We start from the raw sequence: 27,222 nt of genomic DNA, 5'->3' as shown, positions 1-27,222 counted from the left end.
AGAGAGCCCGCAAAGTAATTGCATTCCACCAAGGAGTGCAAGGATCAGGCTAGCTGGAAGGCAATACTATGGATATCAGGTAATACAAAAATAGCAGTTAGACTAATAGCAGTTAGACTAAATTGCAGCAGGCGACGGTGCAGAGGGACCTCGGGGTCCCTGTGCATGAGTAGCAAAAATCCAGCCTGCAGGTGCAGCAGGTGGTCAGGAAGGCGAATGGGATGCTGGCCTTCATAGCGAGGGGGATTGAATATAAAAGTAGGGAGGTCTTGCTGCAGCTGTGTAGGGCATTGGTGAGGCCGCAGCTGGAGTACTGTGTGCAGTTTTGGTCGCCGCACTTACGCAAGGATATTTTGGCCTTGGAGGGAGTGCAGAGGAGGTTTACTAGGCTGATTCCGGAGTTGAGGCGGTTGAACTATGAGGAGAGGTTGAATAAACTAGGCTTGTACTCGTTAGAGTTTAGAAGAATGAGGGGAGATCTCATTGAGACGTATAAGATGTTGAATGGGATGGATAGGATAGAGGTGGAGAGGCTCTTCTCGCTCAGAAAGGACAGTAGGACTAGAGGGCACAGCCTCAGGATAAAGGGGGGGCGGTTTAGAACGGAGTTGAGGAGGAACTTCTTCACTCAAAGGGTGGTGAACCTCAGGAATTCTCTGCCCGTTGAAGTGGTGGAGGCAGCCTCGCTAAATATTTTTAAGACGCGGGTTGATAGGTTTTTGATAGGCAAGGAGATTAAGGGTTATGGGGAGAGGGCGGGAATGTGGAACTGAGCCATGACAGATCAGCCATGATCTTATTGAATGGCGGGGCAGGCTCGAGGGGCTAGATGGCCTACTCCTGCTCCTATTTCTTATGTTCTTATGTTGTTATGTTGTTATGTTATGTTCTAATGAACAATATCTCCAAAATTTAATCCTGGCAATTGATGGGAATGCACCGTAAATTTGAACTCATTGTATGGGAACAGCCAAGTCCTGGATTTCCCAGAGCTTAATCTACAAGGCGGTGAATCCACTCCAACTATCAAGAAACAACTTTACAGTGTTTAGATATATAGGGCAGAGGTTAATGGTACAGAGTGTCCCAAACATTGTCAGGGATGAAAATTCACTGCTCATCTCTAAGTGTTTTTGAACTGAAAGTGCAGTTGCTGTTATCCCAGTGCTTGGAATTATCGGGCAACTGTGCTGCCATCTGTGTCATTGGGGGCCTCCCGCGTAGTACAATGGGTAAGGCTGCAGTATCTACAGGCTAGGCCATTCAGCCCTTGGGCCTGTGCTCTAACCTCATTGCGTCACGGAAAATGTGCATGCTAAGAATGTTAGAATCACTAATATTAATATGAAGTGACAGTTCCCAAGGAGATGAATGGGGCAGCATGGTGGCACAGTGGTTAGTACCAGGGACCCGGGTTCGATTCCCAGCTTGGGTCAGTGTCCGTGTGGAGTCTGCATGTTCTTCCACCAACCCATGGGTTTCTTCCAGGTGCTCCGGTTTCTTCCTACAGTCCGAAAGGTGTGATGGTTAGGTGCATTGGTCATGCTAAATTCTCCCTCAGTGTACCCGAACAGGCATCGGGGTGTGGCAACTAAGGGATTTTCACAGTAATTTCATTGCAGTGTTAATGTAAACCTACTCGTGACTAATAAATAAGCATTAAATCATGTATATTTGGCTATATGCATTGATTGTTGCAAGAATTGGCTTAGTTTTACGCTACTATAACCTGAAAATCTACCTTCGCATTTGAAAGGAGTTATGCTTTTCCCTCTCAAACTGACAAATGTAAGATTTCCTGGAGCGGAAAACCTTAATGTTTACAGATGGGCAGCACAGTGGTACAGTGGATAGCACTGCTGCCTTACAGTGCCAGGGACCCGGGTTCAATTCCGGCCTCAGGTCACTGTTTGTGCGGAGTCTGCATGTTCTCCCCATATCAGTGTGGGTTTCCTCGGGGTGCTCTGGTTTCCTCCCATTCACACAGTAAAAAGTCTGACAACACCAGGTTTTAGTCCAACCGATTTATTTGATAATATCAATTATCTATAATAACTATTATCAAATAAATCGGTTGGACTAATACCTGGTGTTGTCAGACTTTTAACTGTGTTTACGCCAGTCCAACGCCAGCATACCCACATCATTCCTCCCGTTCTCCAAAGACGTGCAGGTTAAGTGGATTGGCCATACTCAATTGCCCCTTAATGTCAGGGGGGCAAACTGGGGTAAATACATGGGATTATGGGGAATAGGGCTGAGTGGGATAATGGGCTGGGAGGGATTATGGTCAGTGCAGACTTGATGGGCCAAATGGCCTCCTTCTCTGCTGTTTGATTCTATGGGCCCGATTCTCCCATCCCAATGCGTTATGTTCTTTGGCATGTAGGGTTGGGAGATGCGTGTGCCAACCTCCCACAGCTGGAGACCAGGGAGCAGCCAGGACCGCACTGGAAACTGATGGGAAGACAGGTAAGTGATTTAAATCTGTTTTTAATCTTATTTAAATGCCACTATCGGGACTGGGGCTCGATTCTCCGGGCCCGCAAGCATCTCCCGACCTGCCGGGAATATTTCACTCCGGTTGGGTTTAGGGTAACTCCCCACTTGCGGGAGACACCGCTGGAGTGAAGTAGGCCAAGTAGGTGTCGCAGGAGGCAGCAGTGTGTGTGTCCTGGGCTGGCCAGTAAACTGCAGGCTAACAGTTCGGGGCCACTGCGCGTGCGCAGAGTTCTGGAACTGTCAGACTCTGGTGTGAATAGGCCCCGCCCTCCCCGAGCTTTTAATGATATTCACGATTGTGACCTCTGTGTTGCACAAAGTGGGGAGATTCCAGTCTGAACTCCCACTGAAAAAACAATCGTGATTTACATCAGTTTTCCCGTGAATTCAGCACTTAGAATTGTTTTGGGAGAATCGGGCCCTATGACTCTAAGTATTAGAGCAAAGAGATTTACCTGAGTTTAGGAGGTTTCTCACGCAGTCCATCTGATGATGTTCACAGGCTACGTAAAGGGGTGTTCCCAGATGTGCGACGTTGTAATTAACAGGTACCCCGTGATTCAACAAGGCTGTCATGCACTGTGTGTGACCTGCAATTATATTGGGAAAGTAGTTTACACAGAGCAGTCCAGATTATTTTTGATCCTTGTTATCTCCCAAACTGCCGAGAAGATCGAAACATCGGAACCAATTTATGATGGTGATCTGAGGGGTCAAGGTCTTTTCTTGAGATTTTCCCCGAGGGCTACCTTTTGGTCTTCAGTTGGCTTCTTTCTCATCCTCATTGAGCTCTTTTATCACACAATATTTGTGTTGAATTTACCCTGGGGGCTTCCTTCTTTAGATGGAATAGCACGGTGGTTTAGCACTGCTGCCTGACAGGGTTTGATTCCTGGCTTGGGTCACTGTCTGTATGGGGTCCGCATGTTCTCCCCTGACTGACTGCGTGGGTTTCCTCCCATGGTCCAAAGATGTGTGGGTTAAATGGATTGGCCATGCTAAATTGCCCTTTACTGCCAAGGGGACTAGTTAGGGTAAATGCTTTGGGCTGTAGGGATAGGGCCTTGATTGGGATTGTGGTCGATGCAGACTTTATGGGCCAAATGGCCGCCTTCTGCACCATAGGGATTCTGCACCAAAACTGGACATAAAGCTTTTAACTTGGAATCTCTAAACAAGATGCTTTTGTTAATTCATTATAAATAAATCCCCCATATTCTTTCCAAAATGAAAATTCTAACTACCTGGCACACAATAACTTATTATCCCTTTTAAAAAATTGATCATAATTAATTAGCACGCCCCAGCATTCTTTGGTTTTGTTCTGCCAATTTCAAGTTTCTTTCCCATCAATACCTCTGTTTAAAGTGCGCGCTGACAAGCACGCCAGGATACTGACTTGCGAACGTTGATTTGTGTACCAAGGGAATTACACAGAAAGCAAATGGTTTAATTCACACAGATTTCATTTTCTATCCATGGTGGGATCGGGTGTATGTGGAGGAGGATCCCGTTGTACGCCTGCTCCTGGGTGTATGTGGAGGAGGATCCCGTTGTACGCCAGCTCCTGGCTGTATGTGGAGGAGGATCCCGTTGTACGCCAGCTCCTGGGTGTATGTGGAGGAGGATCCCGTTGTACGCCAGCTCCTGAGCATGGCCAATTGAACACTAACAGGTCCAGGCAAGGGGCAATCAAGGGAATTGTCTGACCCGACTCTCTGCCCCTCTATCGTGGCTGTGTTCGTGGTCAGGCAACCCTTGGAGAGGGTACACGTCCAGCAGCATGCTTTGGGCCTTTCACGCCCAATGGGCATCACAGGGGCTCGGATGCATTATTTTCCCCAAGAATTACGCTTTAATTTAGTTAGTTAATTTTCCTTTTGCTATTTTGTTAGTCACAGTGCCCCAGGAGCCGCTGTTTCCCCTTCTTATTTGTGCTTAATTCATTAACTTTTACATTATTCCAAACAGTATAACTCTGGTGCCCTTTGTTTAACTTATTATTACTTATTAAAAGTTTATACTTTGTATTTCAATGGTTTTTGTCCCAAGCTAATGCACTTTCTCGTATGATGAGCCATACTTTAATGAGAAGAAATTGGAATCTCTTACCACAGTAGCATCCTGGTGAGATGATACTGTGTCCTTAAGGACTGTATTTTTATCATGTTTCTTGTAAGGGGCATGTTTAAAATTCAGCTCTGTTTTACATGGTGCCAATTTGCCTGGGTAACAGCAGTTCAAATGTTGAGAATGCAGGATAATGACTGATTTTAGCTAATGGCATCTTTGCCTAAACACGGTTAATGTATTTGAGTTTACTTATGTTTCCCTTGGGGTTTCAGAGTAGAGTTTTGATTAAGTTTGACAAGAAAAAGCAATGTGCTAATGGGAGGAGCTAAACTTGCAGGGATGATACCCAGTTTCTCTTTTATTTTAAAAACAGTTTCTGCTTGGTCCTAAAAGAAGCTGGAGGTGTCTTTCTGTTTTCCTCTACAGATTGCTGTTTGTGGCTGTCAGAAAACCTGGTGTTGTCAGACTTTTTGCTGTCAGAAGTGGACAGAGAAAGATATGGCTACAACAATGATTTAACAACAATAATGGTAATAATGACTCTAAAATAGCTTTCTTGGCTGAGAGTTAAGCATGCTGGGATTTTTGGTCAACTTATAATTAAAACCAGATGCAGGTCGTAAAGTTGCACTACTCTGCGAGCTATGATCTGAAGCTTCCAAAGGGAACTTCTAAGGGAAGCTGATTACATTGACTCAGACACTGTGGCTTTGAATTTTATTACTATTATATATGGAGCATGCAGTTTGAACTTAGCGTAATGGTGGCGTTTGCAAGTAATTTCATTGGCTGTTCAGGCCATGTGATTGGTTTCTGGTTACACAGTTAGCTGGATGACTCTTCTGGAAGCAAATGGAAGATTTGTAGATAAATGACATTGCAGTCTTTGTTTGGCAGCGATAAGTCGCAAGAGACTAACTGTCGCAAGACATGCACCCTGAAGGATGCCTCAGAGATGAAGATAGATTCTACATCAAATATATTTCTTAGCCAAGGTTTTTCCTAAACTCAGTGGTATCTATTTTCAGTTAAAAAAATTAAAGTTAATGTGCAGTTAAGGGTTGAAGTTCAATAAAAAGTAAAGGAGTTGCAACTGTTTATGTTTGAGTTGGTAGCAGAAGTATTAAATAATACTGGACAGCACGATGGCACAGTGTCTCAAAGTGCCAGGGACCTGGGTTCAATTCCAGCCTTGGGTCACTGACTGTGTGGAGTTTGCACGTTCTCCGTGTCTGCATGGATTTCTTCCAGGTGCTCTGATTTCCTCCCACAGTCCAAAGACCTGTGGGTTAGGTTGATTGGCCCTTGTGTCAGGGAGATTAGCAAAGTAAATAAGAGGCGTTACAAGAATAGGCCCTGGATAGGATTGAGGTCAATGCAGACTCGATGGGTCAAATGGCCTTCTGCACTATAGGGATTCTATATACTATAAAGAAATGAAGAAACTGCCCTTGTTTGTCTCATTAAAGTTGAATGCTTGCAAGGTGTTTAAATTAAAAGCCGAGTAACACTCTCTCTTCAGAGGTGTTTAGAAAGCTCGAGGGCTGTTAACAAGTACAAGTGCATAAACCTGTGTGTTGCTAACTGACTTTGAGGAAGAATTTTAAGTCTGTAAGAGGGATATTGCATTAATTGGAACTCATAGGGATAGGTTAGCAGTTAAGGACTGTATTTTGCCATGTTTAAGTATTGTTCAAATGCTAAATTTTAAGCTAATGAATTTATTATAGTTAAACTTTATTCTAAAATAAAGTTTGTTTGAAGAAAAGCTTCCTAGTGTGCCAAAAGAGTCACAGCTGGAGTGAAACTCTTATCCTCACATAAATGCCAAAATAGCAAACACCTTATCTAATTTAACTTCATAGTATACCTTGGGGTTTCTGACCTGGTTACATTAAAGACATGTGCCACTTTATACGGGTGGTTAGCTCACCCCTATGTGTCATGCTTTTTACAATAGACAATAGAAAATCCGTACACAAATATAGACAGAGGTGTGTTGACTGTCTAAAGTACCTTCAATGCACTTGCACAGCCTGACAGACCAGAAGCTTTAATCCGGTCACCACATTTAGGGTTAACACAGGAACATTGAAGATAGAAGCAGGAGTAGGCCATTCAGCCCTTCGAGCCTGCTATGCCATTCATTATGATCACAGCTGATCATAAAATTCAATATCTTGATACTTCCCCATAACAAAAAAAAACTTTGAATTAAATAATGAATTTCATCATCAAATAAAAGGTAGAGCTATAGGTAAGAAATCTCTAATCTTTTCAAACATATACATATTAAAGTGTGAAGAAATGTATTTAAAATGTGTCCCAGGCTCCCATTGTGTTATAATAGATACTTGAATGACTTGTATTCTGACACACATAAAAGCAGAATTCAATCTATACCCTCCATTAAACTTAAACCCACAGCAACATGATAGAGGCATTATACAAGAAAACAATACAAATAATCTGGCAACATAAGTTTTTTTTCCAAAGTAGTGACAATGGGTCTGTGTTTTGGGGATTTCAGACTCCAGGATTTGGAGATGTAGGATTCAATGGTTTTTGGTTTGTGTTTTGGAGTTTCTGGGCCCTTGTTTTGTGTGGTTCAGGCCCATGTTCCATGCGATCCACGTCTGTGTTTTGGGCACTCCAGGTTTTGTGCATCCAGGTGGGTCTGGGTTATCTGTGCTCTGAATCTAGGTTTGAGTGTAGGGGGTTCTAAGTAATGAGCTGTCCAGATCCAGACTGTGGGAACTCAATGTTTGGTGGGTTCCAAGTCTATATTTTGTGGGGTTTGTGTCTGTGTGCTTGCATGTCCATGTGTGTTATGGTTCTCCCAGATTGGGATTCCGGAAATCAGGGTCTGGATTCGGGGTGATCAAGTAAGGGGTTTGGAGATCCAAATTTGTGGATCTTAGTCCAGGTTTTCATAGACAGAAACCATTTTTTCCCTCCGTTCAAACAGAGTCCCTCACAAAGTCAGGATTACTGCTCCTGTTTCTCCAATCTCAAATTCTGGCTCTCCTTATATGAGAGTGTCATTTCCCATTTGTTGCCCCCAACTTTGATTTTTCGCAGGTTTTTGGGGGATAATTCACCCCACGTACTTTGAAGCCCGATGCTTTTCAATCCCTGCAGTTAACATTTAATACAACAGGAAGTTAAAAATTATGTACAGAATGCTGCTCAATATGGGTTCATGGCTGCAGTTTAGCGTGCAGCAAGATCTCAGTCTTGCCTGCTGATCAGCAGAGTGAGTGGCAACAGGAGAACACACAAAATATCCCAAAAAGCTGCATCAAACAATTGTCCAACTCGAGAGTAGCACGGTGGCACAGTGGTTAGCACTGCTGCCTCACAGCAGCAGGAACCTAGGTTCAATTCCACTGTCTGTGCAGAATCTTCACCTCCTGCCTGTCTCTCCTCTGGGCGCTCTGGTTTCCTTCCACAGTCTGAAAGACGTGCTGGTTAGGTGGACTGGCCATGCTAAATTCTCCCACCGTGTACCCGAACAGGTGGAATGTGGTGACTAGGGGACTTTCACGTTAACTTCATTGCAGTGTTAATGTGAGCCCACTTGTGACTCTAATAAATAAACTTTAAACTAACCCTGTTATATCACATGGTCATAGAAAGCAGGAACAGACTAGAAATACTTCCCTGCAAGAAGCCATGGTTGAGTCAAAATTGATGAGATAATTAGCTTTTAGCAAAAAAAGATGGACCGAGTTGCAAAATGTGATCCCCAAAAACCCATAATTCTCTATAGAACAACTTTCATTCTATTGGGTCTGAAAAGTCATGGCAATTCTCATAGAATATGATCCAATCTGCCTTAGCCACCTGTGGAATAGCATTCTTTTATTTCACCTACTTGACACTTCCAGGCTGGAGTTCTCCGGCCATTCTCGTCGGCGGGATACAGTCAACCCCCACTGCAAGTTTTTCAGTGATAGGACTGCATGGTACAGGAAACCCCGTTGACAGCACCAGCCAATGATGGGTTGCCTCCACTGCTGTGAAACATGCAGGGGAGGGGCACGGAAAATCCTGCCCTCAGTCTCTCCCTCACTCTATCCTAATGGTTTCTCAATGAGGTTGTTGACTTGTGTTTATTTAGAAAGCACTTTCTGATAGCCCCAGGGACTGAAGCAGCTGTTTCAGTCTCACACCCATACACCTGAGCGAGGGAGAATCACATTAATACCATGTGGGTTACCATTGACCAGGAACTGAACTGGACCAGCCATAGGCTTTCAATGAGTAACTCACCTCCTGACTTCCCAGAGCCTGTCCACCACCTACAAAGGCCTCAGCAAAGGGCTGCAAAAGACCCTCTTCCACAGGCCATTAGGCGAAAGACCAATTCTTTGTGCAACAGAGACAGGTCTCTCATTCTCCATGTTCCAATGTTTTGGGAGACTGGTGGTGGATTGCATGGGCCACTGAAGGTGCCACTTAACAAACACATCACTTTCATATACACTTGCTGCATGGGTTAATTATCCATAGCTAAACTGGTCCTTAAGGTTAATATTACAGAATTAGAGCTACTTTATAGTGAGCTTTGTTTCAATGAATTTAAATCAAATTGGTCAGCCTTGAGACAGTTACCCTGCACCTATCAGCAGTCTAAGGTTCGATATCTTGGAGTTCTGTGGTTTGGAATGTATGTCGCGTTTATAGTCAGAGCCAGAAGATTGTGTTTTTGGATCACTTACCTCGCTTTACTGCTTCATGGATGGGTGAAGCTAATGCACATTCTCCTCGGGGCTCAGCTCCTCGTTGTAAGAGCAGATTCACACATGCCTCACTACCACTGTAACATGCATTATATAATGGAGTGTTCCAGTCCACTGTAGCAATATTCACCTGGCAGAAAAAGAAGGTTGACGCCCAAGTTTATGTTAGTATTGTCAGCTTTAGTGTGACTATTTATAAATGCTGCCCTAACATCAGTATATGCTCACATTTCAGTTTAAGAATACAGATATCCAGAAGTTTCAATAAAATAACTAGTTAGATCCAGTCTGAAAATCAGGCTGCTAGACTGACAGTCAAAAGTTGCGTAAATAAACCCAGATTTTTTTCACCTTTATCGTTCATTGTAGAATGCAATTATAGCTGCCTCTGTACTGCTCTGAACAAAAATCTGGAAGGAAAGGGTTAATCAGTCCTTAAAATTAAATCATTGTGCCATTTTGTTTCAAGTACGCAGTCCCTTTAAATTTTTGGCCTGGCTACTCACACATTGTTTACCTACAGCAAGGCCAGTGAGGTGCCTTGGCATTCACAAATGTTTAACTCCTATTGATTTCTCTCTACAATCCAGTAATAGTAACCTTCAGTTTCTGCCTGTTGAGTGAGGAAAGATCGGTCAATTTAGCCGCAGTAACAATCGGGCTTAATGCACATCAGGAGCGGAGGCATCTTCCAAACGCATTGTGGATCGGTAGTTGCTGGGTTGACACCAGCAATGAGAGAGACAGCTGTAAACCCAGGCAAGAACTTGGGCTCTCCAAGTTCCACAGTGTCCCCCTTCTCCTCTACCATTGTTCCCTTTGTGTGACACATATGAAGAGAAAGCTTTGGCTTTGACAAAGGGTCATCTGGAGTCAAAACGTCAACTCTTTTCTCTCCTTACAGCTGCTGCCAGAAATGCTGAGATTTTCCAGCATGCTCTCTTTTGGTTTCAGATTCCAGCACCCGCAGTAATTTGCTTTGGTTTCAGCAAAGTCGGGGTCCTGTGCTGATGTGTGTGAAAAGTTATTGCTAAGCAAGAAGGGAAGAAGCTCATTAGCATTCACTGATCATGGAGCTGGAAGGAGTAACACAGAAACTTGGGGAACGCTACTTAGAAAGGGTACAAAAAAACATATAAAAAGTGAGTGTTGGAACAGGACTTAAGATTAGGCTGCAGTTTCGATACCAAACTCGCTTGAATCCTCTGGCTAAACTGGCAAAGTTTGATTGCAGATGGCAAAAACAGAAATGCTGGAAGAACTCAAGGTCTGGTAGCATCTGTGGAGAGAGAAACAGAGTTGATATTTCAAATCTGGTGTTTCAAATTCTCCTTCAGAGTTTCAAGTCATATCAGATTTGAAATGGTAACTCTGTTTTTCTTTCTCCACAGATGTGGCCAGATCTGCTGTGTTTTTCCAGCAGTTTCTGTTTTTATTTCAGTTTGCCAGCATCCGCAGTATTTTACTTTTACACTGGTTGTAGGTAATCCTTCTTTAAGTGTATATTTAAGTCTACTTGAACTAGCTGTGATAATTGAAACTCAATGTTACATTTTATTGCTGAGAATGTTTACCTCTCCTCTGACAACCAGAAATTAGAAACTGAGGTTTTGGATTTCAGATGCTTAACTGTGGTACTTGTTTAGTCAAAATACTGACACCATTAACATAGATCATTGATCTATGAATATGCCTTTTTCCAACATCGCAAATCATACACACACCCAATGCCCTTAACCCCGCCAGCTAGGCCTCCAGGGTATCAGAAAGATGCTTTCCATTTGATGATCTTAGGGCAACATAGTGGCACGGTGGTTAGCACTGCTGCTTCACAGCAACAGGGACCCGGGTTCGATTCCGGTCTTAGGTCACTGTCTGTGTGGAGTTTGCACATTCTCCCTGTGTCTGCATGGGTTTCCTCCCCCACTACAAAGGGTTAGGTTGATTAGCCATGCTAAATTGCCCCTTAGTTTCAGGGGGGTTAGCAGAGTAAATAAGTGGGTTACGTGGATAGGGCCTGGATGGGATTGTGGTCGGGCAGGCTCGATGGACTGAATGGCCTCCTTCTGCACTGCAAAGATTCTAAGATTCTGTTCTGTGATTTGCTAAGGAACACAGCTATACATCTACAAATGCAAAATAATGCTGGAAATCTGAAATCTAAAAAAATATGCAGCAGGTTAGGCAGCATCTGTGGAGAGAGAAAGAAAGTAACATTTCAGATCAGTGGCCTTTCATCAGAACTGGGGAAAGATAGAAACGTAATAATCTTTAAGCAAGTGAAAGGGTGGATTGGGGGCGGGGGGTGGTGTAGAAAAGAGCAAAAGGGGAAATCTGTGATGGAGGTGTGGAAACACAGAGATTAAATGACAAAAGGATTGGCAGTGATGGCCAAGCATGGGTGAAGCAGCCAGCCATTATAAGCTGAGTGAGATCTTCCCAAGTGTAGAGTGGGCCACAGATATACAGTACAATAAATTAAATCAAGTACATGTAAACCATCATCTGGTAGTACAGAACTTGAGCATCCCTTTCTTTGTCTAAGCTTTTTGTCTTGCACTCACCACTGCTGAAGCTAGTGTTGAAACAAATGCCCAGATCAGCAGCAGAAGCAAACCAGATACCTACCTACAGAGAAAGAGGTTGAGAAAGCACATCTTGGTAAATGACACTACTACAGTCTAATAGGGAACTTCAACAATAAACTCAATTGATCTGGCTTTGGTGAACCATAAGGTCTAAGAGTTTAAGTTAAAGAAATATTGACAAAAAAACCAGGGAATCACGTACTGCCCATTAACCAATTGATTAACAAAGACATAAGGCAGCCCAAAATGATGTCTGTGCTACTTATGAGTCGTTGGTGTTTAAACAGACACGGGAAAATCTAAGACAAATTTCATTAGGGATCCATGTGGATTAATAATGAACAGTTGACCAACCTATCTAGAAAGTTAGGGTTGAACTGAGTTACCAGCTCAGGGGTTTAATTCAAGCGTATTCAACAAATACTGAGAAACTTGTTTGACAGGGTCTTAGCAATCCTGGTTCTGACAGAAAACACCAGTATGACCCTTTTATAGAGTAGAGAATATAGAATAATGCAGAAGGGATTATTATGTGAGACATCAATGATGTGCCATCACACAGAGTACAGAAAGAAAATTAGAATAGGGTCCTCCACAGTTGTGTATCCCCACCCAATATACAAGATGAGAGAAGCCAGACATGCCATAGAGAACAGAAACAGGCTCTTCGGCACGCCATGTTCATGCTGACCATTAAATACGTCTCTGTACTAATTCCATTTACCAGCACTTAGTCCTTAGCCTACAATGCTTTGGTGATTTAAGCGCTTGTCTACTGACTTCTTAAATGTTGTAAGAATACATGCCTCCACCACCCTCTCAGGCAGCATGTTCCATATTTCCATCACCCACTGGGTGAAAAAATATTTTCTTAGATCCCCTCTAAACCACTTAAACTCCTCATCTTAAACCTCTGGTTTTAGATACCTCTGCCATGGGGAAAAGATTCTTACGATCTACCTTATCTATGCCTCTCATAATTTTTCGTACCTCTAACAGATCCCCCTCAGCCTCCTCTGTTCCAGAGAAAACAAACTCAGCCTATCCAGTCTTTCCTTATAGCTGAAAGTTTCCATACCAAGCACCATCCTGGTGAACCTCCTCTGCGCTTCTCCAGTGCAATCACATCAGTGTGATAGTGTGGCAAGCAAACAAACACAATATTCCATCAGTGACTTAACCAATGCTTTATAAAGTTGTAGCAAGACCTCTCTGCTCCTACATTCTATGCCCCGGCTAATGAAGGCAAGCATTCCGTATGCATTCTTCACCACTTATCTACCTGTGCTGTCACCTTCAGGGGTCTATGGACTTGTACCCCAAGACCCTTTTGTTCCTCAATACTCCCTAGGGACCTACCTTCATTATGTATATCCTAACCTTATTAGACCTCCCAAAATGTATCACCTCACACTAATCAGGATTAAATTCTATCTGCCATTGCTTTGCTCAATTTGATCCAGCTGATCAGTATCTGTCTGTATCCTCACACTACCCTCCTCACTACCAATAACACCACCAATTGTTATGTCATCTGCAAACTTACTAATTATACCTTCTATATTCATATCCAAGTCATTGACGTATATAATGAACAGCAAGGGTCCCAGCACCAATCCCTGTTGTTCACCACTGGTCAGAGGCTTCCAACCACAAAAACAGCTCTCCACCATTACCCTTTGCCTCCTATTAATAAGCCAATTTTGGATCCAATTTCCCAACTTGCCTTGGATCCCATGGGTTCTAGCCTTTTGAACCAGCCTTCCATATGGGACCTTGTCAAAGGCTTTCCTGAAGTCCATGTAAACCACATCAACTGCACCACCCTCATCAATATATTTAGTTATCTTTTCAAAAAACTCAAATGAATTAGTTAGGTGGTATCTCCCACCAACACATCTATGTTGACTATCCTTGATCAATCCCTACCTTTTTCCAAGTGTTGATTTATCCTGTCCTTCAGAATTTTTTTCCAATAACTTCCCTACTACTGACGTTAGACTAACTGGCCTGTAATTACCTGGCTTACCTTGGCTGCCCTTCTTGAATAAAAGTACCATATGAGCTACCTTCTAGTCATCTGGCACTTCACTTGTGAACACCAGGTTTTAGTCCAACCTATTTATTTGATAATATTCTCACAAGCTTTCGAGGGGACAGCCTCTTCGTCAGGTGAATGGAGAGTTCTGGCCTCAGACAGAGCATATAAAGCACAGACAGTTTAGAGATTACTGATTAAAATGCGAATCCTTACACCTAACCTGCTGTTCAAGACCTGAAGTGGCTGACAATGTGAGTGGTAGGAGCACTGATCACAGTTTAAAGAGATGTGTATTGTCTCCAGACAGTACAGTAAGTGAGGTTTTGCAAACCCAGGCAAGTCACGGGGGTTACAGGTAGTGCGACATGAACCCAAGATCCCTGTTGAGACCGTCCTCATGTGTGCGGAACTTGGCTATCAGTCTCTGCTCAGCGACTCTGCGCTGTCGTGTGTTGTGAAGGCCGCCTTGGAGAATGCTTACCCGAAGGTCAGAGGCTGAATGCCCGTGACCACTGAAGTGTTCGCCAACAGGAAGGGAACAGTCTTGCCTGGTGACTGTCGAGCGATGTTCATTCATCCGTTGTCGTAGCGTCTGCATGGTCTCCCCAATGTACCATGCTTCGGGACATCCTTTCTTGCAACGTATCAGGTAGACAATGTTGGCCGAGTTGCAAGAGTATTTACCATGTACCTGGTGGATGGTATTCTCACGTGTGATGATGGTATCCATGTCGATGATCCGGCATGTCTTGCAGAGGTTGCTGTGGCAGGGTTGTGTGGTATTGTGGTCACTGTTCTCCTGAAGGCTGGGTAGTTTGCTGCGAACAATGGTCTGTTTGAGGTTGTGTGGTTGTCTGAAAGCAAGAAGTGGGGGTGTGGGGATGGCCCTGGCGAGATGTTCGTCTTCATCAATGATATGTTGAAGACTCCGGAGAAGATGTCGTAGCTTCTCCGCTCCGGGGAAGTACTGGACGACGAAGGGAACTCTGTCCACTGTGTCCCGTGTTTGTCTTCTGAGGAGATCGGTGCGGTTTTTCGCTGTGGCGCATCGAAACTGCCGATCTATGAGTCGAGCACCATATCCTGTTCTTACGAGGGCATCTTTCAGGGTCTGGAGGTGTCTGTCACGATCCTCCTCATCTGAGCAAATCCTGTGTATACGGAGGGCTTGTCCATAGGGAATGGCTTCTTTAACATGTTTAGGGTGGAAACTGGAGAAGTGGAGCATTGTGAGATTGTCTGTGGGCTTGCGGTACAGTGAGGTGCTGAGGTGACCGTCCTTAATGGAGATGCGTGTGTCCAAGAACGCAACTGATTCTGGGGAATAGTCCATGGTGAGTCTGATGGTGGGGTGGAATTTGTTGATATCATCATATAGTTGTTTCAGTGATTGTTCACCATGAGGCCAGAGGAAGAAAATGTCATCGATGTATCTAGTGTACAGCATCGGTTGAAGATTCTGTGCAGTGAAGAAGTCTTGTTCGAACCTGTGCATGAAGATGTTGGCATATTGAGGCGCAAATTTGGTCCCCATGGCTGTTCCATGTGTCTGGATGAAAAACTGGTTGTTGAAGGTGAAGACATTGTGGTCCAGGATAAAGCGGATGAGTTGTAAAATTGCATCTGGAAACTGGCAGTTGTCAGCATTGAGTACTGATGCAGTCGCAGCAATGCCATCGTCGTGGGGGATGTTGGTGTAGAGCGCTGAGACATCCATTGTGACGAGGAGTGTCCCTGGTTCAACTGCTCCATGTGTGCTGAGTTTCAGTAGGAAGTCCGTAGTGTCGCGACAAAAGCTGGGGGTTCTTTGTACAATGGGTTTCAGGATGCCCTCGACGTAGCCGGAGAGGTTCTCACACAGAGTTCCATTGCCCGATACGATGGGACGGCCAGGTGTGTTTGCCTTGTGTATCTTTGGGAGGCAGTAGAGATCTCCAATGCGGGGAGTACGTGGAATGAGAGCATGGAGGGTGCTCTGAAGGTCCGGATCAAAGGTCTTGATCAGATTGTTGAGTTGACGAGCGTGTTCTTTGGTCGGATCTGTGGGTAATTGTCTGTAGTGTTCCTCATTGTTTAGTTGTCGGTACACTTCTTTACAGTAATCCGTTCTGTTCAGTATGACGATGGCCCCTCCTTTGTCTGCTGGTTTAATGACAATGTTGCGGTTTGTCTTGAGAGCGTGGATGGCGTTGCGTTGTGCTTGGGTGATGTTTGGGGCTGTCTTGTGAGTGCGGCTGATGAATCTGGTGTTAACGCACCTCCTGATGGTTTGGGCATACAAGTCCAGTCGAGGGCAGCGGCCTTCCGGAGGAGTCCAATTGGATTCCTTCCTCTTAGGCTGTTGCACTGCGGATCTCTCTGTCGGCTGTTCTGGTTCATCGACTGTCTCATTGTGTTCGTTGCTGGCCTCTTGGGGTTTGTGGAAAAACTCCCGCAGCCTCATTCGCCTGATGAATTCCTCTGTGTCCGCTGCGAGACTGATGGGGTCCATTTTGGTGGTGGGGCAGAAATTGAGCCCTCGGCTGAGAACTTCGATTTCATCTGGTTGAAGTGTGTAGTCCGACAAGTTGACAATAGACCTCCCTGCAGTAGTGCTGTTTTCTACTGTGGTGCCGGGGGAGGCTTGGTTGTTGCTGGCGGCGATGCCGAGTTTCTCAAGTTTCCTGTTCTTGGTGTGCATGTAGATGGTGTAGTTTCTTTGTCTCATCTGCTTGGCAGAGTTTCGCAGTTGGTCTGCATCCTGAGTACAAGTTGAGAGAATGTATTCCATTTTAGTTTCCAGGGTGCGGCGTTTGCTGTAAAGCTGGTGTATGAGGTGGTTGAGAAGTGTGAGAGAGGTGCGACGGCAAAGTCTCTCAACGTAGTCTGTGTTATAGGTTGCCCTGAGTGGGTTCGTGATCTGTAGTCCTTTTGGTATCTTGTCTGCTTTCTTGCATCTCTGTAAAAACTTGATGTCTGTGTCGATATGCGCAATCTTCTTGGAGATCCTCTCCACTTGGATCCGGCAGTTTGTGGTGTCGATAGTAGTCATGATGTGGGTATGCCGGCGTTGGACTGGCGTAAACACAGTAAAAAGTCTGACAACACCAGGTTTTAGTCCAACCTATTTATTTGATAATATTCTCACAAGCTTCTACCACTCACATTGTCAGCCACTTCAGGTCTTGAACAGCAGGTTAGGTGTAAGGATTCGCATTTTAATCAGTAATCTCTAAACTGTCTGTGCTTTATATGCTCTGTCTGAGGCCAGAACTCTCCATTCACCTGACGAAGAGGCTGTCCCCTCGAAAGCTTGTGAGAATATTATCAAATAAATAGGTTGGACTAAAACCTGGTGTTGTCAGACTTTTTACTGTGTTTACGCCAGTCCAACGCCGGCATACCCACATCATGACTTCACTTGTGGCCAGTGGTGATTTAAATATCTCCGACAGGGCCCTTGCAACCTCCTCCCTTGCCTCCCATAGCAGACTGGGATACATCTCATCAGGCCTTGGAGATTTAGGGTTAGGTTGATTGGCCAAGCTAAAATTGCTCGTTAGTATCCTGAGATGCGTAGGTTAGAGGGATTAGTGGGTAAATGTGTAGGGATATGGGGTTAGGGCCTGGGTGGGTTTATGGTCAGTGCAGACTCGATGGGCCAAAGGGCCTCTTTCTGCACTGTAGGGTTCTATGATCTATGATTTATGCACTTTTATGCCTGCTAAAACATCTAATGCCTCCTCCTTATTAATCTTAACGTGTTCAAGAATACTTGTCTTGAAACTAAAAGCTGCTGAAAGCCCAAAATAGACATACGCAGAGAATCACATGAGAAGATTTAATCATGAGAAGACATCATCAAGGAAAGAGACGGCAAGTCAGGTGGAAAGATCTAATTAAAGATGAAGCAGCTGAAGTAGTGAACTTTCTGTAACTGTACAAAGTGACTGCTTAAACATTGCACTGTCAGAAACCCTATCATCATTTCTGACAGTGAAACTTCTCCTTGCACATGCTCAAATAAAGATCATTTGTCTGACAAGACATCTGACTCTTCTTCTGGGTACCATCACAAGCCCCATCCCTTGCACTAGTCTTACAAATCTCACCCTAAACATCCTCACCGGAAAGTTCCATGGCTGTTCTCCTGATCGGCCAGCGTAACGAGAAATGGCAAAAACGTGCCTTTGTATGTCTGTTTTGGGCTTCTACTGGAGTCCCTCTGAAGTTACTGAAGGTTGGGAAGCCTCAAGGATATTTCAAGTCTCCATCTCAATGGGATCCCCATTACAAACATTGTCAGTGTTTGCTCAGTTTTGAAGTGTTCTGACGTGCTGACATTCACAGAGTGTCCTCGCCATACATTGACCCTTCACCCAGGTGGTTTTGTGCAAACACCATCAGAAACCTTGACTGGGCATGTCCAGCAGTGAATAATTACAAGACCAAAGGGCATAAAGTGGACCTTAATTTACATTGTATGCATGGATCAGGCAGGAAGGGGCTCTGGATACTCAGATATGATCAAAATTGCATCTGATCCCAAAGACAAGGATGTAAACCAGCCTTGCTGGAAGTGCGACTGGTTATACAAAACATGTTGCAAATGTTGTGGAGAGGAAATAAATAACAACCTTTGACACAGAATCACTAAAGTAAAATAAAATAAATTTGTTAGTCACAAGTAGACTTACACTAACACTACAATGAAGTTACTGTGAAAATCTCCAAGTCACCACACTCCAGCACTTGTTCGGGTACACTGAGGGAGAACTCAGCATGGCCAATGCACTTAACCAGCGTGTCTTTGGACTGTGGGAGGAAACCCACGCAGACACGGGGAGAATGTGTAAGTTCCACACAGACAGTGACCCAACCCAGGAATCAAACCCAGGTCCCTGGTGCTGTGAGGCAGCAGTGCTAACCACTGTGTCACCATGCCATAGAGGGGTAAAGTTTTCAAACCACTCAATTATGTTCTGAAAATAAAGTTTTGTACTGGGGGAGAAACTGAAAGTGGCCAGGAAGGGAAACAGTATTTTTAAAGTCCTTAGTGGGTGAAAGTAGTTGGGATTATTGAGATTTATCCAATATATAGTTATAAAACGTTTCAGCACAGAAAGAGGCCCTTTGGCCCATCACATCTGTGCTGGCTATCAAGCACCTATGTATTCTGATCCCATTTTCTAGCACTTGGTCCGTAGCCTTGTATGCTATGGCATTTCAAGTGCTCAGCTAAATGCTTCTTAAATGTTGCCATTATTGCTGTAATGACTGTTCTTGTCAGCTCCGATCTGGTATGTTTCCTTTGTGGGGACCATGAATTGAGGTGGCACAGTGGCACACTGGTTAGCACTGCTGCCTCACAGTGCCACTTGGGTTTGATTCCCGGCTTGGGTCACCATCTGTGTGGAATTTGCACGTTCTCCCCCTGTCTGCTTGGGTTTTCTCCAAGTGCTCCTGTTTCCTTCCAGAAAGACGTGCTGATTTGGTGCATTGACCCGAACATGCGCCAGAGTGTGGCAAGTTGGGAAATTTCACAGTTATTTCATTGCAGTGTTAATGTAAGCCTTGCTTGTGACTAATAAATAAGCTTCACTTGGATTCAGTTTGAACTTGGTTTTTGCAACCAACAAGGAGATGGATTAAGGACTTGTCCTGTCTATAAATCTGAGAAAGGAATTTCTATAGAAATCTCACTCGTGGAGAAATTTAAAGCTTCCTGCCTCATTTGTTGATAGTTATGACTAGCACAGCAGGCGCAACTAAAATGAAGAACCTTACTCTGAATGAGCTGCACTTTTCCAATACATTTAATGATAAATTTCTGTCAATCGTGTACTTTGGGATTTTATTATGGATGTTGGATGGGAATAAATTCCCTTAACAGGGAGTTGCAGAAACCTCCCAGTGCAAATGAGGAGCTTTAATGTTCCTGAGTATTTTACCGTGAGTAAACTAGAGTAAACTGGAGACAATTAAATGGAATATTAAACAAAAATAAAACCCACACAACAGCAGGAGGATCATACATAATGAAGAATACCTGGGGTGAAACTTCCACACCAATGCTTCCAGTATGTTGTCCTTATTCCTCAGCTGAAGATTTCTCCCCCACCATGGTTGACAGGGCCTGGTCCTTACTCTGTACTTCTGTTCTCACCCTTACCCACCGCCCCCCACCTTTCCCTAGATAGTATTCACCTTGACCTCACTTTCCATCCCAACAACCTCGGTGGCACAGTGGTTAGCACTGCTACCTCACACTGCCAGAGACCGGGGTTCAATTCCAACCTCGGGTGTCTGTCTTTGTGGAGTTTGCACATTCTCTGTGTGTGCATGGGTTTCCTCCAGGTTCTCTAGTTTCCTCCCAAAGGGTTAGGTGCATTGAGCATAGTAAATGTGCAGGGTTACAGGTATAGGGTGAGGGAGTGGGCCTGGGCAAGATGTTCTTTCAGACAGTTTGTGCATACTCGGTCCACTTCTATGATATTCAATGGATAATCCTCTGCTATTTTTGCCACTTAAACGCCATACCTCCGACCAAATCATTTTACCCTCCCCTCTTTCAGCAATCCAAAGGGACAACTATTTCCATGACACCCTGGTCAATCACCCCCAATACCCACTTCCCTTCCCATGCAAGTGCAAGGGATCCATCACCTTCCCTTTCACCTTTGCTCTCCTCATGCCCCAGGCTCCAAAAGAGTAAAACAGTGATTTATTTGTACTTCTTTCCATTTAGTATAATGTATTTGATCCAATGCAGTTTCTTCTATGCCAGGGAGACCAAAACGCAGATTATCATAGAAACCCTACACTACAGAAGGAGGCCATTTGAGTCATTGAATCTGCACTGGCTCTTTACCCAGACTTACCCTGTAACCCCACGTACATACCCCACTAATCCTAACCCATATATTTTGGAACACTAAGAGGCAATTTAGCATGGCCACTTAACCTGTACATCTTTGGACAGCAGGAGGTAAGTAATTACTTTGTGGAATGCCTTTGTTCAGTCAGCAACCGTAACCCAATGGCCTATCAATCCACTCCCATTCTGCCTTTTATCCTCAGTATCCTAAGCTGCTCAATATAACTTTACAGCCTTCCAGACTCAACCCTGAGATCAGCCATTTCAGATCCGAATCTCAGCCCACCTTTTTGGACAGCAGCTGGTGATTCCCATTTACAACTCCTCTGGACACACCTTTTGGTTCTTTACTTCATGATGCAAGATAATAGGGAAAACAAGTACATATTTGGCTGTAGAGATCGCTGAGACGTCTGGTGATAGGGGAAAGCACAATATAAATGTGAGTTTTTTTTGTCCCACCACCTTTGCTATTATCCCTTTTATTATATCAGCACCCCTGCCTTCCACTCTATCCCTTTTGCTATTTCTTCCACCCCTCTTTGCTTGCTTTAAGGCTCCCTAAACACGTCCAGTATTGGTAAATAGTCACCGACTTGAAACACTCGGCTAGATTTTCACTGAGTTGGGATGACTCGGAAGCTGTCTGATTTTCCAGAGTGCCATTAAAACATGCAGAGTTGTTTGTGTCCCGCATCCAGCAATGTCAACATAGCCAGCTACATTACAGAAACAAGCACATCATCCTCCTCTGCAGTTTTCAAGGAGTTAGATCAGGTTTTTTATTTAAAGAGTAGTGGTTCACAGTTCCTTAGAGGAATCATGGACCCCAAGTCTCCAGAAGAGGGTCTCTTAAAAGCTGAGTTCAAAAGTCCTTCTCAAGCCCCCTGTGTCAAAGCAAAAGTGAATTAACTGAAGGGGAACTAGAGAATAGGGCCAGTAAGGCTCAGAGAAAGAGCAGGCAGGGTGAGGTTGCTAATCAAAGGGGGACTGAAGTGCATTTGTTTCAATGTGAGAAGTTTAACAGGTAAGGCAGATGATTTTAGAACTTGGATTAGTACTTGGAAATATAATGTTGTTGCTATTACAGAGACTTGGTTAAGGGAAGGGCAGGATTGGCAGCTTGACGTTCCAGGATACAGATGTTTCAGGCAGGATAGGGGGGGGATGTAAAAGGGGTGGGGGAGTTGCACAACTGGTTAAGGAGACTATCACAGCTGTACTGCGGGAGGACGCCTTCAAGGGCCGATACAGCGAGACAATATGGATAGAGCTCAGGGATAGGAAAGGTATAGTCATAATGTTGGGGGTTTACTACAGGCTGCCCAACAGCCAGTGGGAGATAGAGGCACAGATATGTAGGTAGATTCTGGCAAGGTAGAAGTAACAGGAGATTTTAACTTCCCCTATATTGACCGGGACTCACTTAGTGCTAGGAGCATGGATGGGGCAAAGTTTGTAAGGAGTATCCAGGAGGGCTTCTTGAAGCAGTATGTAGATAGTTCAACTAGGGAAGGCACCACACTGGACTTGGTATTGAGGAATGAGCCCAGCCAAGTGGTCAATGTTTCAGTAGGTGAGCAGTTCAGGAACAGTGACCACAATTCTGTAAGCTTTATGGTGCTGATGGATAAAGATAAGTGTTGTCCTCAAGTTAAGGGGTGGAGAGATAGCAGATGGAGTTTAATCCTGACAAATGTGAGGTAATGCATTTTGGATAGTCTGATGAAGATAGGAAATATACAGCAAATGGCAGAGCCCTTAGGAGTATTGATAGGCAGAGGGATCTGGGTATACAGGTACACAGGTCACTGGAAGTGGCAACATAGATGGAGAAGGTAGTCAAGAAGGCATACGGCATGCTCGCCTTCGTCGGGCATGGCATGGAGTTCAAAAATTAGCAAGTCATGTTGCAGCTTTAATAGAATCTTAGTTAGGCCATACTTGGATTATAGTGTTCAATTCTGGTTGCCACATTACCAGCTATGAGGAGAGGCTGAATAAACTAGGCTTGTACTCGTTAGAGTTTAGAAGAACATAAGAACATAAGAAATAGGAGCAGGAGTAGGCCATCTGGCCCTTCGAGCCTGCCCCGCCATTCAATAAGATCATGGCTGATCTGTCGTGGCTCAGTTCCACTTTCCCGCCCTCTCCCCATAACCCTTAATCCCCTCTCTTATCAAAAACCCATCAACCCGCTTCTTAAAAATATTTAGCGAGGTAGCCTCCACCACTTCAACGGGCAGAGAATTCCAGAGATTCACCACCCTTTGAGTGAAGAAGTTCCTCCTCAACTCCGTTCTAAACCGCCCCCCCTTTATCTTGAGGCTGTGCCCCCTAGTCCTACTGTCTTTTCTGAGCGGGAAGAGTCTCTCCACCTCTATCCTATCCATCCCATTCATCATCTTATACGTCTCATGAGGGGAGATCTCATTGAGACGTATAAGATGATGAATGGGATGGATAGGATAGAGGTGGAGAGACTCTTCCCGCTCAGAAAGGACAGTAGGACTAGGGGGCACAGCCTCAAGATAAAGGGGGGGCGATTTAGAACGGAGTTGAGGAAGAACTTCTTCACTCAAAGGGTGGTGAATCTCTGGAATTCTCTACCTGTTGAAGTGGTGGAGGCTACCTCGCTAAATATTTTTAAGACGCGGGTTGATGGGTTTTTGATAAGAGAGGGGATTAAGGGTTACGGGGAGAGGGCGGGAATGTGGAACTGAGCCACGACAGATCAGCCATGATCTTATTGAATGGTGGGGCAGGCTCGAAGGGCCAGATGGCCTACTCCTGCTCCTATTTCTTATGTTCTTAGAAGGATGTGGAGGCTCTGGAGAGGGTACAGAAAAGATTTACCAGGATGTTGCCTGGTATGGAGGGCATTAGTTATGAGGAGAGGATGGAGAAACTTGGTTTGTTCTTACTGGGATGACGGAGGTTGAGGGGCGATCTTATAGAAGTCTACAAGATTATGAGGGGCATGGACAGAATGGATAGTCAGAAGCTTGTTCTCAGGTTGGAAGAGTCAATTACTAGGGGGCATAAGTTTAAGGTGCGAGGGGCAAGGTTTAATGGAGATATAGAATCATAGAACCCTACAGTGCAGAAAGAGGCCCTTTGGCCCATCAAGTCTGCACCAAACACAATCCCACCCAGGCCCTACCCCCACATCATACCCACTAATCCCTCTAACCTATGCATCCCTGGACACTAACGGGCAATTTCTTAGCGCGGCCAATCAACCTAACCCGCACATCTTTGGACTGTGGGAGGAAACCGGAATACCCGGAGGAAACCCACGCAGACATGAGGAGAATGTGCAAACTCCACACAGACAGTGACCCAAGCCAGGAATCGAACCTAGGATCCTGGAGCTGTGAAGCAGCAGTGCTAACCTCTGTGCTACCGTGCTGCCCAAGACTATATGAGGAAGACTAGACTATATACGAGGCACTTTTTTTTTTTTACAGAGGGTGGTGGGTGCCTGGAACTCAGTGCCGGAGGAGGTAGTGGAAGCAGATATGATAGTGACTTTTAAGGGGCATCTGGACAAATACATGAATGGGATGGGAATAGAGGGACATGGTCCCCAGAAGAGTAGGGGGTTTTAGTTCAGTCGGACAGCACGGTTGGTGCAGACTGGAGGGCCGAAGGGCCTGTTCCTGTGCTGTAATTTTCTTTTGTTCTTTGTTCCATGGCCCCCACCATGTCCCCACGTGTCCTCATGCTCATCACCTAGTCTTCTCGCAGAATCCCTACAGTGTACAAGAGGCCATTCGGCTGTAGACAGATAGAAAAGAAAAGGGCTACTATAAGATTGGCTGACTCTGCTAGGGTTTTTTTTGTTTTTTGTAGGATTCACTTTATCAATGGGGAGCAAGTTTGTTAATAACTGTAATTAAGTTTTTTTAAATACTTCGTAGTACTAGTACTACTAATACTTTAAAGATACATGTAATATCTTTAATTAGTCCATACAAATAAATATATCTTCTATGCATTTTTAGAAATTAAACAAAGAAATTTGTTGCACAGTTACAGAGTGTCCCTTTGATACCAAACACGTGTTAAATACATTCCTTTAAAGCACCCAACTGTTGGAATCACAAGGCCATAAAGGACATTTAAACTGCCTGACCAGACACCTTATCAGAAACAACTGATACAAGAGAGAGTTTTAATGAAGCTGCCTTCACAGTTTCTAATCAAAACAGAGTCAGAAAGATATTAATGTCTCAGAGAGTGAAACAGTTATGGTAGGAGACTTAGTGGGAACTGACAAGAATTAATGGTAACATAACGATACCCCTTGAATTTGTAGGTAGTGATAAAAAGCTGAGTCATTGAATTGATAAACAACATATACATGTGTTTCATTATGTTGGAAATAAGCAAAACTTATCAGGGCTGTAATCGGGCAATATCCTGAAGGCAAGTTGAGTTGACCACATCCGTTAGAGATTCAGTTAACTTCACTGACATGGCCATAAAATACTAATGGCTTTTGTAAGCCCCCTTTATCAATTAAAGGATGCCTGTGTGAGACTGTTTTACTGAAAATGCTTTGTGAGGCTATTATCAAAAACAGAGACATGATGTCTGACTCAGAGACTAGATAACAGACTTAGGGATGATATATTGGAGTACCCAATATATCGAGGTATCGTGATGTCATAGATCATGGTGGTTCAGTATTTTTTCCTATTGGATCAATAGTTAAGTATGACATTTGTAACACTTTTGATTGGATTGTATCCAGCTGACTGTGAGCTGCAGGATTGTAAAAACCAGGATGATTTTCTTTGTCCAGTGGAGTGGTATCTTTAATCCATTGTGTTGAGAAACCAACCCCTTGCTAGCAAGTAAAATAAAGACAATCTGTTGGTTAAGTATCTTATATTAATATACGTTTGTGTTAAAGTCAAACTCGGAAGTTGACATTTCCACACGGCCCATCGAGTCTGGGTAAGAGAATCTTAGCCAGGCCCTATCCGTGTAACCCCATGTATTTACCCCACTAATCCCCCTAACATGCACATATTTGAATACTAAGGGGCAATTTAGCATGGCCAATCTACCCAACCTGCACATCTTTGGACTGAGGGAGGAAACCTGAGCACCCAGAGGAAACCCATGCAGACACAGGGGAGAACATGCAAACTCCATACAGTCACCCATTTCAGTCTTGGTGCTGTGAGGCAGCAGTGCCGATCACTAGGTCATACCCTGCCCGAGATCATATTCTGCCCTTCCACCTATCCCATGGCCCTCCATAGCCCCAATGCCAAGCAATGCCCCCCTACCCACTTCAATAGCCTCTTATGCCTCCCCACTTACTCCCTCTGGGCCATCATTCTCCTTATGGCAAATAATAAGAACTTAAGAAATAGGAGCGGGAGTAGGCCATCCAGCCCTTCGAGCCTGCCCCGCCATTCAATAAGATCATGGCTGATCTGTTGTGGCTCAGTTCCACTTTCCCGCCCTCTCCCCATAACCCTTAATCCCCTCTCTTATCAAAAACCCATCAACCCGCGTCTTAAAAATATTTAGCGAGGCAGCCTCCACCACTTCAACAGGCAGAGAATTCCAGAGATTCACCACCCTTTGAGTGAAGAAGTTCCTCCTCAACTCCGTTCTAAACCGCCCCCCCTTTATCTTGAGGCTGTGCCCCCTAGTCCTACTGTCTTTTTTGAGCGGGAAGAGTCTTTCCACCTCTATCCTATCCATCCCATTCATCATCTTATACGTCTCAATGAGATCTCCCCTCATTCTTCTAAACTCTAACGAGTACAAGCCTAGTTTATTCAGCCTCTCCTCATAGCTCAACCCCCTCAACTCCGGTATCAGCCTAGTAAACCTCCTCTGCACTCCCTCCAAGGCCAAAATATCTTTGCGCAGGTGCGGCACCCAAAACTGCACACAGTACTCCAGCTGCGGCCTCACCAATGCCCTATACAGCTGCAGCAAGACCTCCCTACTTTTATATTCAAGCCCCCTCGCTATGAAGGCCAGCATCCCATTCGCCTTCCTGACCACCTGCTGCACCTGCAAGCTGGGTTTTTGCGACTCATGCACAAGGACCCCGAGGTCCCTCTGCACCGTGGCACTTCTATGCCTATTGGCTCTATACACTCTATAGAAAATCAATGAATCTTACAGCGACAGGGGGATGTGTACAAAAAATGCTTTAAAAAGTCATTAATTCATCACTTTCTATTATGATTACAAAAGTAATTTCACTACAGGGTAAAAAAAATTAATATCAGACCCTTTTAAGTATCCATACAAAAAAACTGCATGGGAACACCACCACTTGCAAGTTCCCCTCGAAGCTACTCGGTATCCTGGCTTGGAAATACATGATGTGGAGATGCCGGTGTTGGACTGGGAAATACGTTACCATTCCTTCACTGTCGC

General features: G+C 44.4%; 1 protein-coding gene across 2 annotated transcripts in view; it reads right to left on the bottom strand.

The window, feature by feature from the left end:
- The window catches only part of LOC145353417 (ankyrin repeat and SOCS box protein 9-like), a 54,624-nt gene that overhangs the window by 9,140 nt on the left and 18,262 nt on the right, over window positions 1-27,222 (bottom strand). For both annotated transcript variants that reach the window (XM_080204165.1, XM_080204168.1), the window contains 2 exons: window positions 9,300-9,450; window positions 2,958-3,092 (listed from right to left, as the gene is read on the bottom strand). In XM_080204165.1, coding sequence (XP_080060291.1) covers window positions 2,958-3,092; window positions 9,300-9,450 — 286 coding nt within the window. The remainder of the gene's footprint in view (window positions 1-2,957; window positions 3,093-9,299; window positions 9,451-27,222) is intronic.

This window comes from Carcharhinus amblyrhynchos, chromosome 15, assembly GCF_965287045.1.
Source record: "Carcharhinus amblyrhynchos chromosome 15, sCarAmb.v2.hapA, whole genome shotgun sequence".
Taxonomy (NCBI): Eukaryota; Metazoa; Chordata; class Chondrichthyes; order Carcharhiniformes; family Carcharhinidae; genus Carcharhinus; species Carcharhinus amblyrhynchos.
This window is presented reverse-complemented; position numbering and strand designations above follow the sequence as displayed.